Here is a 17,431-nt window from a genome sequence, read left to right on the forward strand (position 1 = left end):
CATTCAGTGGGTCATTCAGGCTGTCTTTACACCATGAATGCAAATGAGCAGTCATTGGCCAGATAGCCAAAGGCCCTGTCACAAATGCCACCCTGAGTCCTAGCAGTCCACATTTTGGTGACATAATGCGGTGTAGACTGGAATAGTAATCTGCTTTGGACAAATGGGACTCATGTTCTCATGGTCTTCACTGACACATGGCTTCACGGCCATTGTAGGATTAAGGAATGTAATGAAAAAGAGAGAAAATGTATAGTTGCAATAGTATTTTCTTCCCTTTTGTGATCTAAATGAAGTGGCTTCTCGAACAAGAAAAAATGTTGGGCGGGATTTGATTTCATCCATCTGGAATTGATTGGACGATTGTGGTTTGCTATTGCTGTGATGTCATGTGAGTGGCAGGTTGTCCCGCCATCGCGCCAGTAAACACGTCATCAGGGAAGAGAAGAGATGTTGTTGCAAGATGAAGGGGAAGTTAGTTTTATTAAAGAATATGAGGGCAAATGTATTTTTTTTTTTTAATAATGATGTGCATGAATAAACCATTTATAATAAATACTGCTATATCCCAAAACAAAAGAAAGAAAAAAGAATTGTCATTTTGATTTGATGGTGACTTTAACCTTCAATCATTTAATAATATTTATCTATTGCCATACGAGTCATTTAGCAATAACTCAACTCAACGTGACATTATTTAACAATTTGAAACCTGTTGTGAAGGAGATATTTCAGTTTATGCAAGTATGAACAATTGAGGAGCAAGTGAGTGTTTGAAGTGCTCTAATTTTTATTTTATTTATTTGACTTTCAGATGAACGCATCTTGGAGCCGACGGCTTCAACGCTGCAGTCTTCACGCGGCCCAGCGGTAAGTCACTCGAAATCTTCACACTCTAAAATTCTCCTGTTCTTTCCCAGGGTGCAGTTTGCTTCCTTGGCACCAGAATGGCAGCAGTTTTAGAACAAATTCTAATGTACCCCAACTGTGATTTTGTAACGTCTCTGAGAAACTGCGCTGGATAGAATCAGAGCAGCCTCATTGCTGTGTTCTGCTGACCCAAGCACATGGGCGCTGGTTTCTGGGAGTTACGGCAGCATTTCACCATGAAAGCTTGAGAAGTCACAGGGAGGGTTTGCAAACTGAAGACAAGTATTGAAGGCCAGGATGGAGAGTGTACCACTATTCTTCAGATAGCACACTGTGTTAACTTTTATCACTTCCCACAGACACACAAGCGGTTCATGACCCCTGTTCAACTGCTGATCTATGAGGTGTACAAATATACCAAGCCAACTACCAGTTAACATTTTTGGTCTGTTCATTTTAAAGGATAGGGCTTGATTTCATTTCATTTCATTTCATTCAGTGCGATGCAAGTCGATTCAGTTTGATACGGTTTTGATTTGGTGTTATTGTATATGATTTTGATTCGATTTGAATTGCTTTGATTAGATTCTATTTAGCTTTGATTTGATTCAGTGCAATTCAATTAGATTTCAGTTTGATTTGATTCAGTGCAATGCGATGCAATTTGATCCCATTCTAATTTGATTCCATTCAATTCAATGTGATTTGGATTTGACTTGATATGATATCATTTTGAAGATTAAGTTTGGATTTGATTCAATTAATTTTTGGTTTGTTTTGATCCAATGTGATTCGATTTGATTCAGTGATTTTGATTTTGATTTTGACTTGATCTGATCTGATTTTGTTTTCAGGAAATAGGATACACTGGTTACACTATGGGCCCTATCTTGCACCCAGCGCAATCGACTTTGTACACCGACGCATGTTTCATTCCTATTTTGCACCCGCGCAAAGCGCGCTTTTCCCTCCACAGAAGCACGTCGCTAAACTAGGGAATGAACTTGCGCTCTCTGGGCGGTTCAGCGCAAAAAAGGAGGCGTGTTCCGGCGCAAACAATCCCTGGTGCTATTTTACTGTTCCATAAAACAATTGCGCCACTGGCCAGAAAAAACCTAGTCTAAAGTCAGTGGTACGTTGCGCGTTGTTCATTATGCTATTTTAAGGGCGCATGCTTGACCATAATGTATAGCGTGCACAACGCGCATACACTTTGATTCTCTAATCTACACAGAAGCAGCAGTTTTCATTTTTGCAAATCATATTATTACAAACGATAGATAGATAGATAGATAGATAGATAGATAGATAGATAGATAAGTCAAGTCAAGTCAAGTCAAGTCATTTTATTTGTATAGCACATTTAAACGAACGACAGTTGACCCAAAGTGCTTTACAAGTTAGAGCAGGAAAGGCAGAAACAATATGCCTTAAAATTAGCCTACATAAAAATGTGTGTAAGACACACATAAAATATATATATATATATATATGTATCAACATTTCAAAACAAAAAATAAAGCAAAAAGACATAATAAATTAAAGAGAATTAAAAGCAAGAGAATAAAAGTATGTTTTCAAATTTGTCTTAAAACTGACAATTGTGTTACAGATAGACAATTTATTATAAAAGCATACATCTAGCTTACACATTTACCCACATTATTATATGCCTGTTTAACCGAAGCTAATTTGGGTGTGTTTCTCCATCCCCAATGTCACTTCTCTCTCTTTTACGGCCGTGACGAGAGCGTCGGGTCTCCTCGGCTGTGAACCGCTCCTGGCGCGCGCCTGGCAAATCCGCCGTTATAATAGCAATACGCCAAGGAAAAAGTGCGTCTGCTCTTAAAGGGAATGTGAGATGATGCTCTGATTGGTTTATTTCACGTTACGCCCAAACCACACCTATGAATAATGAAGCTACTTCAGACCAACCCATTTTAGATTTGCGCCGGGCGCAAGAGTCATTTATCCCGCCGGGAAAATAGCAACAGCGCCTAGACCCGCCCACAAAGTTACTTGCGCTTTGCGCTTTGACACTTGCGTTTCAGATCGTTAAAATAGGGCCCTATGTGTTTTTGATTCCCTAAAAAGATCCAATTCATAAGAATCTTTTTTTAATTGGATTACACTGTTTTTTTTGTTTTTGTTTGTTTGTTTTGTATGCAACTCACAAGGTCAATCCAATATAATGATGTTTCTTGGCATCAATCTGCAGAACAGTCTATTTTTGTTTCACAGCCAGCACAGACTGCAAACTTGCATTAGTTTGACCAAAGTGCTTCACAAGTAGAAACATGTAAAAAAAAATATTAAAATGACAAGAATACATGCACACACTAAACTTTAAGAGTGGCTGCATATGCAAAGTGCAATCAAAATCAGAACAAATATATTCCCCCAATTCATTTTTTAAAGATCTTCACTGATGGGGCCGAGTTACAAGAGAAGTAAAAAAAGAGAGAAAAACGTTTGTTTAGACAAAATACTGTGTAAATGCAGTCAAGTTTTTATTTGCACTTTAATACCTGTATAAACTCCCTCCATTTTCAGATAGTGTATTGAAAGTGTCTGTGTCCGTAAAAAAAACGATTTTGTTAGCTCGCAAACAGAAACATGTTGGATCTAAATTGCTCTGGCTTTCTCTCTCTTCAGTAAAGCCTGATTTAACACTTCTGCAAAACAAAAGAAAACAAAGCAGATGCTGTCAGACCTTTAAGACCCTTTAAAATATCCAGTGACACTTCCTAGGCTCCACAGCACAGAAGGATGGATCTGGTCTGCATCGATTTTGGTACAGCACTAATTTAGAGGGACACCAATTTGGAAAGGTTGATTCAAGTGCTTTTTTCAGCGACCCTGCTGCCTGTGTTTGTTCAATAAAGCCTGAGTCCCTCACTTTGTCTGAAAATGTTGTCAGGGATGTGGCACATCACTTCTCCGTCTCGTTCTCAAATTTTCTCTCTCTCTCATACATGGATTCAGAGTAGCATGCACAGACTGGTTTAGTCACTGTGCATCCAAAAAGGAAAGATAATGGATCAGAACTTGTAGCATGCTTTGTTCTCTGATATCAACCACAGATTGGCTTTCATAAATGTTTCGCACACATCTAATGTGATGACACATCATACACATAACTTAGTGTGCTTCCTTACTTCAAAGTCAAGTCAAGTCAAGTCACCTTCATTTACCGCATTTAAAAATATGGACTGTTTCAAAGCCGCTTTACAGTGATAATTGGAAATTAAAGTAACAGAGATTGTTTTGGCTTTACAGCAGCTCTAGAATAAAGTTATTGTCTAGCTAAAGTTAGTTTTGATTGATTCACTTCCGTTGCAAAGATCATTAGTTATTACCTTAGGGGCCGCTTACCTGACACTGTTCTAACAGAAAATCCTTAAAGGAGAACTCCGGTCAATTTTAACATTGAGCTAATTTTTTTGTACATTTGGAGTGCTGTCAGTACAGAGAACAACGACAAAAATCGGTGTTGCCTACACCGTGTTATCCTCGTTTTAAAATTTGCACCCTGTTGACTTAAATGGGGCAAGTTTTAAACCTGCTTTTAGCCTCTTAACATCCTTGATGTGTCATTACAAGTGCACAGGTCATGTGAGTGATTCCTTCTGAGTGAACGCGGGTGAATCTGACTGCAGTAGATGTGAAAGAAATATATAAAAAATGATGTTTATTCAGCCAGCGCACATACCTGTATTTACATCCTGTTTTCGGTCGAAGTCCACAGTAGTCGATTGTCGAGTTCACGCGCGTGATCATAGGTACTAAACCTAGTCAACAGGAAGTCAACAGGGTGCAAATTTTAAAACGAGGATAACACGGTGTAGGCAACACCGATTTTTGTCGTTGTTCTCTGTACTGACAGCACTCCAAATGTACAAAAAAATGAGCTCAATGTTAAAATTGACCGGAGTTCTCCTTTAACACGCTCCGGCCTGCTCATTCGCACAACAACCGAGAACGCAAACCTTGAAATAGGTTCCAAGGTGCAAGCCTTGACGGCTTTCACATGCGTACTACGTGTTTATTCTATATGCGCGTTTGAATATATATGTGCGCAGGTATATATTACTTGTCTGGCCTTAAACATTTATAATACAGAATTATTCATCACTTCCGAGTAGCCATGTGAACCGGAACTATTTTGACAACGTTTTACTGTATCTGTACAGAGGTAAAGGGAAGGAGAAGGGGGCCTTCACAGGGGAGAGACTAGTTGAAACTTCAGGACTGCATTGTCGTCGTGTCCAGGCGCAGGTCCTTCATCAGATCTGGATACGGCCTGGATGCGGCGGTCTGTGGTAAACCTCGGGATAAACAGAGAGACTAATATTAGCGTAGACGCCATTCTTCTTATGATGTAACGAGTACATCAGAATTTATGGAATGGGTTCCCGGTTCTGGCTGACTTAATCTATGCAGCCTAACATTGAATTATAGAAGTTTATAATGTGTTATGTGTATGCTAGGCCAAAGAGATGTGTTTTTAGTCTAGATTTGATCTGACAGAGTGTGTCTGCTTCCCGGACAATGTTAGGAAGACTGTTCCAGAGTTTAGGTGCTAAATAGGAAAAGGATCTACTGCCAGCAGTAGATTTTTATATTTTAGGTATTATGAACTGGCCGGAATTTTGAGATTGCAATAGATGTGAAGGACTAAAATGCGTTAAGAGCTCGCTCAAGTACTGGGGAGCTAAACCATTTAGTGCTTTGTAAGTAATCAGCAATATTTTAAAATGTATACAATGTTTAATAGGGAGCCAATGCTGTGTTGATAGAACTGGGCTAATATGGTCATACTTCCTGGTTCTAAGAACTCTAGCTGCTGCATTTTGGATCAGCTGTAGTTTATTTATTAAGCGTGCAGGGCAGCCACCCGTAAGAGCATTACAATAATCTAGCCTTGATGTCATGAACGCATGAACTAATTATTTTAAGGCATTACACATGCCATATCTGTTTATCTACATATATGTATTTGAATATTTTGCATTATCTTTTTTGTTGTTGCTTCAAAACAGTCTTTAATGTTGTAATTTATCTTGGGGCTGGCATATTTGGTTGATAACTTGGTTGATCTCTCTGTATTGAGTAATATTTTGAAATCCTCATGGGGAAAAATGAATGGACAAAATACTGGAACCAAGACTGGAGAAAGTAGGCAATAACTGTTCTGTTCTATTAATGCTCATGGTTTCAAAATAAAGCCTTCAACAAGCACATTTGGATGTGATGTTCAGGTGTCCAGTACCTTGTTGCGTTTCTGACTTATTTTGCGCTAATGCACAAGTCCCGAATATTGCCGCCCAGCGATTTTTCGCACATCCCATTTTTCAGAATTAGTTAGTTAAAATACTCACTTTAGATGCATGCTCTCACCCTCTATTTATAGTAAGTGCTTTTTAAAAAGGGCCCTTCTTCTCTCTCTCTCTCTCTCTCTCTCTCTCTCTCTCTCTCTCTCTCTCTCTCTCTCTTTCAGATACCACTCTGCCTCCATTATTGATTTCATGTTTTTTAGTATGCATGAAAGTGAGCGTATGTCAAACAAGAGCTGGGTTTGTGAATATCGACGTTTGTGATTTTTATTCTGGCCTTGTGCCTTTTCTGTTGGCAGTGTGTCTTTCAGTTGTTCTGCTATCATGTAGATATGTCTGTCTTTCTTCTCCCTCTGTTTTCTTACTTTTCTTTTCTAAGTGATGGGTGTAATAATTAATTGGGTCATTGCAGTGAGAGTCATTTTGTCTGCTGTCAGTTGAGGATCACTAATATTGTCGATCTCCATCAAGGCAGCACAATAGTGGACTTGTTGAACACGTGGGGTCAAATATAATGTATTTATACATATTATATTATAAAATGTAATCATTTACTTAGCCCTGAATTGGGCAACTGGAATTTAAGAGTAACATGTTATGTTGTGATTTGTTTTAATTTTACACATTTTAATTTTAAATGCCATTGGGATCAGTTCCATCATGAACCATTTAAATTTCTTTATATAAAAGATACTTGTATTCAAAGTGATGTACAATGCAACGTAAGTGATCTAAAGAGACTGTTACATGAGAAGTGCTGCATTGCAAAGTTTCAAGGGATTCAAAAACCCGCTATTGGAAAGTCGTGGTCTAAATTCATGTTATGTGGTCTGCTGATCAGTCAGTCCTGGGCACAGTGAATTTCAGCTGATCGGGACTCACTGTAGTCATGCGTTTAGGCATTATTGGGGTCAGTGAGTCGTGAATTTATGCTGTATTGGGGTCAGTGGAGAAATGCTTTTAGGCTGTACTGGCTGTCTGTGGAGGCAGTTGAGTATTAGGCTGTATTGGAGGCAGTTGAGTCATGAGTTTAACACCACTGACCCCGTCACAGTCATCCAGTCCTGTGCTATACAGATCACATCACACAGCCTGGGAATCCATCAGCCTTTCTTAAGGGCAGAGGAGTGCTCTACTTCAGCAAATGATGCAAACTAAAGTCTGTACAGATCTCTGAGCATTAGCACTGCAGGAAGACTTTTAAACAGTAATATCTGACTAAATCTGATTACAACACCACTGCCTTAATGTCTTCATTTAGATAAGTATTGGAGAGCTTTTTATAATTCTGATATGATTTCTTGTTGCTAGCTGTAAAACAGGGATGCAGACTTATATAATGTGCCTTTGAAAATGCAACATGCACCATCTATTTCCCAAATTTGTAATGAGTATCATTTATAAATCTGCTGTCAGCAAAAAGGGCTTATCCGGCAAAATAAGATACAAGGTTTAACATTTAAAAGCAAAGAGATTAAGACGCGATCAATTTTAGTTTTGTAATTTTACTGTTGGTCTGAAATAAAGTTAATTTATTATTATTTTTAAACTCTATTTTTTTTTTACAGTTCAGTAGTATAATAACTATAGTTATACAGTATATATATGTCTTTATTGGTTCATTTTAAAATTTAATAAAACAAGAATATTTTTATTATTATTATAATATTACCTATAATTATGTTTAATATAATTTATTTAATAATATTAATAATAATAATAATGCATGAGTTCCATAAAAAAAACAGTGTGAATGTTTAAAATGTTTTAAAACCACAAACATAAACTACACTGCAAGATATTAACCTTTTTTAAAAAAAAAAAAAGGTTTTCACTACAAGGACAGTTCGCACATGGCTCTTTCTTCTACTAAAATGAAATGCTGTTTTAGTCAGAGTAAAAAAAATCAATAAAAAATCAGTATGACGTCAAAATTTAAAGGATATTTTTGTCCAAAGACAAAAACTTTAAACGAAAAAAAAAATCATATGAAAAATCTGATATTTAGTTAAGAATAAAGTCAGAATCTTAAAGATGCAGAAATTGATGACTGTGTCAGAGAGTTTCATACAAGTTCATACAAGTTTATAATGTTTCTTACTTTTGTTATTTTGACTACAACAGAGACTCAAGTTAGGAGCTCGAGGCAAACAGGAACGGTGTAACATTCACAGTGAAATTAGGGCTTGTATGAAAAAATGTGCGTAGCTGCACCCAAAGCTGGATTTGTCACATTTATACCTAAACAGGTTTCTAATTTCATCCTTCTTTTGTGTTGGCTGGATGTTGGCATTATGTAGATGCCAGCTGCGGGGGATTGCCACACCGTCAGATGCTTTTGCCCGTTGTTTTGTGCGATAAATATGTATTAATTTTTTCCCTTCTTTTTTCCTCTTTTCTCTGTTTCTGTTCTTCAGCTGTCTCTCTCTCAGCTGGTTGCGACTTCACGCTACCCGACCATGAGCCACACGGTGGGGTCTCCATGGCAACAACAGCTCCCCTCTCAGCTCTCTCCCTCCCCGATGGCATCGGCCCACCAGCTGTCACATGTCGTAAGCTTTCCACCCACATATGCACACACACACTCAAACCAATACAGAAATGTATATACGCTCTTTTAAAACAAATCACAGAGATACATTCATGCAAAGGAATAAAACACCTACACTCAAAACATATGTGGCACTGATGCTTTAAAGAAAAACACACATACATTTCCTCAGTAAACACACCTATACACCACAAAAAACACACCAAACTTGTCGATAGCAGCAGGAATTTCATACTAAAATGTTTTTTTACAGGATGGGTTGCAATTATTTTGCAGGTTAAAAACTTTGCTGAATCAAACTGCCAAATAAAATGTTCCCATCTAAGAGCACCATTAACTGTCCCATCAGTTTGAGTAAATTAGCTGATTCATGATCATGTCAGGTTCAGTGGGTATACTGTGTCACTAAATTGGAAAATCCTGTAAATGAGAAATTTATCTCATAATATATCCATCAGTGATCCACCTAGTTGGTTCTCTTCAGCTCTGAAATACATTCATATGATACATGATTAACATAATAAGTCAAGTCTTTAGTGTGACATGATCATTCAGAAATCATTCTAATATGCTGATTTGATCATTTATAAATGTTGAAAGCAGTTGTGCTGCTTAATATTTTTGATACATCTTTTTTTTTTTTTTTTACTGTCGTTTTAACATTTTACGGACTGTAAGACTTTTTCACCATCGCGCCGAATGGTTATTGTTGTGAAATTGTACCTAAGGTGTTATGAAATAAGGATTAGACATTTCCCTCGTAGATAATGTAGAAGCTGGTGACAACGTGATACTGCTTCTTTAGGTAAACCATTGAGTGAGCACATTATAGAGGAGGATTGTTTCACATAGAAAGGTAAAAGTTCCCAGGCTAGCTACAAAGAAAATGTATACGGATATTATGATATGAATTTAAACTTGTTAACTAGTTTAATGTACCTCGTGTAAAAATATCCTGTATGAGATGTATCAGCACATCATTACAGGTGTTGCACATCATTGCTAGCTAACACTGCTGAGATATCTAGGATGAGAACAGTTTGTAATGGTAATGTGCTTGTGTTATTTTAATGGAAATACAGTGTGTTTAGAGACAGCCTGTATAGAGTGGGAGCATATCACATATTTTGCACGAGGATATCCACAGATATTATGCTAATCATGTGTGGGAGCATGTATGTTTATTCTGTTGCCTGTAGTCATGCGGTGCATTTAACTATACAATGCTTTGTTACCTCCTCCACAGTTGTTCAAGGCTGTTTGTGCCACACATGGGGTATTATTACAGCGATTAGGGAGGAAATTTCTGCTATGCTCCACTTCCTGCATGCTAGTCATATAATTTCTAGGTAAAGGACTACATTTTTTTTTTTTTTTTTTTTTTTTTTATCTCTTCTTCCTATCTTCAAGTTAGAGATTCAAATCCTTCTCTGGTTTCAGATGGACAGATTCATAAATATCACAAAGCATTGTGACAAAGCATTGTGAACATCCTGTGCTGTATACTGCTTTTAAAACAAATGCAGTATGTTGAAATTCACGTACAATTTGCCTGAATTGCTGTGACTGTGTTTTTAAGTAGACCACTTAGTATATAGTATACACTCACCTAAAGGATTATTAGGAACACTGTTTAATTTCTCATTAATGCAATTATCTAATCAACCAATCACATGGCAGTTGCTTCAATGCATTTAGGGGTGTGGTCCTGGTCAAGACAATCTCCTGAACTCCAAACTGAATGTCAGAATGGGAAAGAAAGGTGATTTAAGCAATTTTGAGCGTGGCATGGTTGTTGGTGCCAGACGGGCCGGTCTGAGTATTTCACAATCTGCTCAGTTACTGAGATTTTCACACACAACCATTTCTAGGGTTTACAAAGAATGGTGTGAAAAGGGAAAAACATCCAGTATGCGGCAGTCCTGTGGGCGAAAATGCCTTGTTGATGCTAGAGGTCAGAGGAGAATGGGCCGACTGATTCAAGCTGATAGAAGAGCAACTTTGACTGAAATAACCACTCGTTACAACCGAGGTATGCAGCAAAGCATTTGTGAAGCCACAACACGCACAACCTTGAGGCGGATGGGCTACAACAGCAGAAGACCCCACCGGGTACCACTCATCTCCACTACAAATAGGAAAAAGAGGCTACAATTTGCACAAGCTCACCAAAATTGGACAGTTGAAGACTGGAAAAATGTTGCCTTGTCTGATGAGTCTCGATTTCTGTTGAGACATTCAGATGGTAGAGTCAGAATTTGGCGTAAACAGAATGAGAACATGGATCCATCATGCCTTGTTACCACTGTGCAGGCTGGTGGTGGTGGTGTAATGGTGTGGGGGATGTTTTCTTGGCACACTTTAGGCCCCTTAGTGCCAATTGGGCATCGTTTAAATGCCACGGCCTACCTGAGCATTGTTTCTGACCATGTCCATCCCTTTATGACCACCATGTACCCATCCTCTGATGGCTACTTCCAGCAGGATAATGCACCATGTCACAAAGCTCGAATCATTTCAAATTGGTTTCTTGAACATGACAATGAGTTCACTGTACTAAAATGGCCCCCACAGTCACCAGATCTCCACCCAATAGAGCATCTTTGGGATGTGGTGGAACGGGAGCTTCGTGCCCTGGATGTGCATCCCACAAATCTCCATCAACTGCAAGATGCTATCCTATCAATATGGGCCAACATTTCTAAAGAATGCTTACAGCACCTTGTTGAATCAATGCCACGTAGAATTAAGGCAGTTCTGAAGGCGAAAGGGGGTCAAACACAGTATTAGTATGGTGTTCCTAATAATCCTTTAGGTGAGTGTATGTGTGTGTGTGTGTGTGTATAGTGTACATGCTTGGATGTGATTTTGGATGTATATACCAGCATGCCACATCTACATCTAGGCCTACATTTATTCATTTTGCAGACACAAATGCAAATGAGGATTGCTACCACACAAGCAATTCATCAAAAGTGGGCAGTGACTTTAAAAGTGCAATACAACAAGCTAAAGTTTGCCAGCAAAAAGCAAGGTAATAGATTAGTACAATATACAGTGCACTGCTGTTTAAACGTTTGGGGTCTGTAAGATTTTTTTCAAAAGAAGTCTCTTATGCTCACCAAGGCTGCATTTATTTGATCAAAAATAAAGTACAGACAGTATTATTGTGAGATACAATTTAAAGTTATTTTTTTGTTGTTGAGATATTTAGAAATGTAATTTATTCTTGTGATGGCAAACCTGAATTTTGTTGGGGAAAAACTGTGTACCTTGATTCCCAGAAATTGTGTAAAGCCAGCCAATCAGATTAAAGCTTGTCTGATCAAGAAAATACTTGCCAATTTTTCAGCAGTATAAATCAGATGGCCAATGAACAGATTTCTGGTGGCCCGTGGGTGTGTTGCCTGATGATAGGTACTGTTAGGAGAATAGAAAGTGCTGTAATTGTTTTTTGATCAAGTCCTTGTGGAAGAGTTGTGTCTTCAGGCATTTCATAAAGAACTTAGAAGTTCTTGTAGTGTGTTTGGGTGTCTGTTGGCTGTGGAGTGTCATTCTTTTGTGAAAGATTCCAATACTGAATGTTCCTGACAGAGTTTGTCTTTGAACTGCTGACCTCTTTGTTGTCTTGACTTACGGCTGTTTCACACATACTCCGTGTGCAGTGCGTGTATGCGTTGCATGTTTGCGGTGCATATGCGGTGCGTGTTGCGGTGCATATGCGGCGCAGGAGAAGCACACGCTATTGTGCTTTCACATATGCTGCATTTGCAGTGCACAACTGATCTACGGCTGTACCACAAACACAACATTTATTCTCTATATTTTTATTATCAGTGTCTTTTATAAAATAATATAAAAAAGTTTCAGCATTGCGATTCTATTTGTACACAGTAGTTATAGGTCTAAACTCTTTCACAGACGTAGGCTATTCACTTTTAAACTCAATACACTTAAAAAACGTATTATTAAGTTGCTCAAGCAAGTGGCAAAACATTTAAACATGTAGGCTACTTATGTTAGCATCGCAGACATTTTAAAATAAACATACAATTGACAAAAACAGCTCTCTCATTCCTTTTCTTTTGTATTTAACATAGTAGTATAATTTAATTAAATGCATTTATGGTGAGATTACTATATTTTCATGTCAATCTGTGTTCATTTTGACCAAGAACCATGCGCTCTCATTTTAATTCAGCACGTGCAGCACTGCAAAAATAAACCCGGTGCGGAAACGAGCGCTGCACTGCTGTATACGCACCGCACCTGGAACGCATTGACGGACCGCATCCGCGTGCAGTGTGAAAGCTCTAAACTGTTAACATGGGTACGGAAAAAATACGCACTGCATACGCACTGCAAACGGAGTATGTGTGAAACAGGCGTTACTTTTTTGCAGATTTTAGGAGGTTGTTTTAGATTTGCTGATGAAATATTCTCAGTATGTTTTAAGAGCTGAGTTCTCAAAGAGAGAGACAAGATACTGTATACGAGTCAAAATTTCATCAAGACCTTTGGGTTTTTGTTTTACAGGATCTGTTCCTGAATTTCAGTCCAAAATGACTTCTGAATTTGTCTGTTTTTCTCTCTTTCCACGCATGTGTGTTGATTTAAATGGAATCAGGAGCGTCCAGTTGCCAGCAGCATAGCTCACCTGGAGCTGAGTGTGCAGGAGAGAGAGGGAGACAGAAGTGAGGAAGAGGATGAGATGCAGGAGCTGACCTTCACCCCAGTGCATGCCCCTGTCATCACCCTTGGAACACACTCTGCTGGGTGAGAAACATATAGACACACTAACAATTCAGCTGTACAGGAGCCATATTCTTCACTCAAATCTGCATTTGCTTCTGTATCTTTTTAATACTTTTGTATATGCATATACTTTATGCATATGCAAATGCTCGTACAGATATTGTGCTAATTATGGCAGTATGGCAGCCAATTATGGCATTAGTATGGCAAATTTAAGTTTTAACACAGATTGATAAATGGACGGACGGACAAATGGATATAGACAGACAGATAAACAGACATCACTCTATTTCCCCACCATGCAAGAATTTGCTGCTTTCTCTAATTCCAATTTCTCTCACAAATGTCCCTTTCTGTCACCATTGCTCCATTTTCAATACACCAACACATTTTATTATAGCTGAAGTATTTCCAGGCCTCGTCTTTTTTTATATGTGGACTTGTGCTGTCCTTTAAAAGTGGCAACAGTTTTGCTGAAACTGTGAGTTGAGATGGCCATTTAAAATCTCAGGGAGTACAGAGTTGTCATTCAGTAGCTGTTCGGTGTCACATCATCATCTAATTCTGACCAAAGACAGTTAATCTGACAGGCCAACATTATCTTCATCTGGCCCTGCAGATTCATAGAGCGCAGGGGGACCAATGTGTGTCACTTAAAACTTTATTTAAAATAAGAGTTCTAATTTGAGTCAGTTGTCGTATCTGATTGAACCCTTTAAAATTAAATTTGAAGTCTGAATACTAAACCAGGTGGAATGAATTAAGCTCTTTCATTTGTACTGGAGGTGAATTTAAATAATATTTTTTCCTATGTGAGGGACTTTAATTGGTTAGATTTATATGTATGTGTTTTCTGAAGAGCTCAGACTCTCACGGACAAGGACAGAAGTGCTTTTGATTTCCCTAGGATATTATAATAAAACATTTACATAACAAAATCTCTTGTCTCTTATTCAGGGGGTTTTAAATGAGTTGCTGGTTATGAGGACAAATCCCACTGGTCTGTTGTCATTACGAGAAACTAATAGTCCAATAGAAACTAAAAAGACCAGATCATTTTAAAAGACATTTAGAGACAATCATTTTTTTTTTTTAAAATCACTTTTAATTAATAATTTTTTTGTAATTTAATCATGCCCACCAAACTCAATTGTGAAATGTATTGCTGTGGACTGTATAGGCCAGTTATAGGATAATGTTTAATCAATCAATAAATCCCCTTTTTGTAATGTTTATGTAGTATTGTCATCTACCCCAATACTATTTTTGAATCATTGATAGTACTATGTAACTGTGATTTGTTTTAATTACTTAATCAGCATATCATGTAATTAATTAAATATTTTTCACCAATTATATATTAATAATGCATATGAATTAAGTTAAAGAAATGATTACAAGACTGTGTCTCTTTCAGTCTATATCTGCCCTCATCTTTCTTCATGTCTGTCTCCCTCTATATCTTTCTTTTTTTTTTTTGGATCCTGGTAAGAATATATTGGGCGGACGTGTGTGAAAATAATAAGCAAGGACTATTAAAGTGTAATTCAGCGGAAAATTACATGATCCATAGGTAATATTATATTCTTCTTTGACTGTGGCAATTAAAAGCCTCTGGTATAAGTATAGGCCTAATTACTGTGTCTCCTAATTAGTTTTTAGTCACTGGAAGAACATATTAAAGTCCTGCTGTCATTACGCTCACATATATTTTCGCTGTTCTGTAATGTTGGAAAAGCTCTCGTTAGGGGTTGCTAAACATAATTCCTAAATAAACGGCTTCAGTAAAGGGGAAATATTTTTACTGTATTACTCATAGAGATTACATGCAGTACTGTGTTTACAGGGATGCCAACATGTTTTATGTACAGTATATGTGAATGTTTATGTTTTATGTGTATGTTTATGTGTTTTATGTGTATGTATATATGTACTGTGTGTGTGTGTGTGTGTGTGTGTGTGTGTGTGTGTGTGTGTGTGTGTGTGTATACATGAGGAGGTATGTGTCAATGCAAATTGCAAAGGAAAGGCAAGTTTTTTTCTATTTTGATTAAAAATCATGACGGTTACAGTTTGATAGATTGTGAGATTATTAATGTTTATTTGAAATAATATGCATCAATTATTAATTCACAATTAGACTTGCAGCAAAGAAGCAAATAGTCAATTTTGAGATCATGTTAACTTTATTTGCTTTATTTGCTATCTATGAGATTGTGTGTATATATCAACCATTTTAAATTTCATATTATGCTGTACAGTTCTGCCCGACAGCTGTTTTGCCACCCACATTTTATTTTATTTGCTGTTTTTGCTGTCTCTTGGTGCAATTTTCTTTCCATGTCTTACGGGACATATTTCAAATGCTTTTATCTTTGTGTGACAATGCAAGTCTTTCAAGAAAGTAAACATTTCTGAAATCTTTCAGAAACTGCTTGATGCAAGCCTCTCAAAACCATGTATCTCATCTCATGTGTGAGATCCCATTTAAGATATCACAGCAGGACATATTACCAGATCACACCATAGAATTTCATAGTACCCTTTAACATTTGACACAGATCATGCTGTGGATAAAAGGGGTTTTTACAACATTGTACATGTGACATATTGTGAAGAGATACAGAATGTTCCTGATAACGCACAGTAGGCTGCCTGCCACATGTTGTCTTGACAGCACTTGGCAGCTTCAGGTGTGTGTGCAGTTACAGTATTGTGACTGAAGATCAGTGAAGCACAAAGAACTGAAAAAGGCTCAGTAAGGCAGGTGTTCAGTAAGTAAATTAAATGCTTAGGTAATTGAATGTACTGGAAAAAGCTACATTACTACATTATGTAATGCTTAACATATCATTAGAAATGTCACATACTGCATATTCTACTGACAGCCAATTTTTAGCTGTGCATATGCGATTTCTCTATCTCAGCTCCTCCAGATCGACCTCCCGGAGATCTTTGGCCCAGCTCTTCTCCTCTGGTTTTCCTCAGATCCTGGACCATCAGAACCAGGTGGCTGAGGTTTTGGATCCTTCTGAGCCTGTCAACTTTGACCTCCAGAGAGAAGAAGCGGATCATCTGCAGGCCAACACTCTCATCCTGCAGTTCCTGGCCTTTACCAGGTATGTTTGATGTCAGGCCATCTTATCAGGACAGTTATTTTTCATAAAATAGTCTGAATAGTCAAACTGCCAGCTGTGCAGTGTGAATCGACCTGTAGACCTGTCCAGACAAATACAGACATACTGGAAATTAATGTGAATGTTTAATTTTTCCTAACATCATTTGTCTGGAATAATGTCATTTAAGTACTTTATTCAAATTAATTGTTTATTTCAGTTGGTAATTTGTGTATTCCAGGAAAAAGTATTCAAAACAATGTTTGGGAAAAAAAGCCAACAGTTGTTATTGAAAATGTAATAAAACTGTATAATAGTATTATGTTGTAATATAATATAGGCATTTTAGTAATGAATTGCAATGTGACTTAATCTGCTTAGAAAGATTCACTGGTCTGTTATGGAGCAGTATGTTCTAGTCTACAGCCTTTGCGAGCAGTGCTGAAACACTAGCTATCAAACAGGAGATGTCAGGTCCTTTATTTCAATAGTAATGCAGCTCTTCAAGTTCTGGTTCAGGGCCAAGCATCTCTGGCTAACTTCTCTCCGCCCTCAATCAGCCAATGTCCATATATCACACAAGTATTGATGCTAACTTGTCCACATAAGAAACGGCACTTGTCAAGTGTGCTTGTGACAGATTCGGGCACCTCTCTGTTCTCAAATCAGGCATTGATAGATTTAAAGCACACTCTCCCTCTCTTTCTCTTGTATTTTCTCTGCATCCCTCTTACTGTCAGGTTGTTGTATTTTTTAAATGGGAGGAGAAGGTGATATATTTCCTTTCAGCCTTTTAAAGCCTT

General features: G+C 37.7%; 1 protein-coding gene across 2 annotated transcripts in view; it reads left to right on the top strand.

Annotated features, from left to right (window-relative positions):
• Positions 1–17,431, top strand: part of nphp4 (nephronophthisis 4) — a 159,493-nt gene that overhangs the window by 105,250 nt on the left and 36,812 nt on the right. For both annotated transcript variants that reach the window (XM_084388738.1, XM_084388739.1), the window contains exons 11-14: positions 815–870; positions 8,624–8,758; positions 13,385–13,533; positions 16,440–16,631. In XM_084388738.1, coding sequence (XP_084244864.1) covers positions 815–870; positions 8,624–8,758; positions 13,385–13,533; positions 16,440–16,631 — 532 coding nt within the window. The remainder of the gene's footprint in view (positions 1–814; positions 871–8,623; positions 8,759–13,384; positions 13,534–16,439; positions 16,632–17,431) is intronic.

This window comes from Rutilus rutilus (assembly GCF_951802725.1).
Source record: "Rutilus rutilus genome assembly, chromosome: 19".
Lineage (NCBI taxonomy): Eukaryota > Metazoa > Chordata > Actinopteri > Cypriniformes > Leuciscidae > Rutilus > Rutilus rutilus.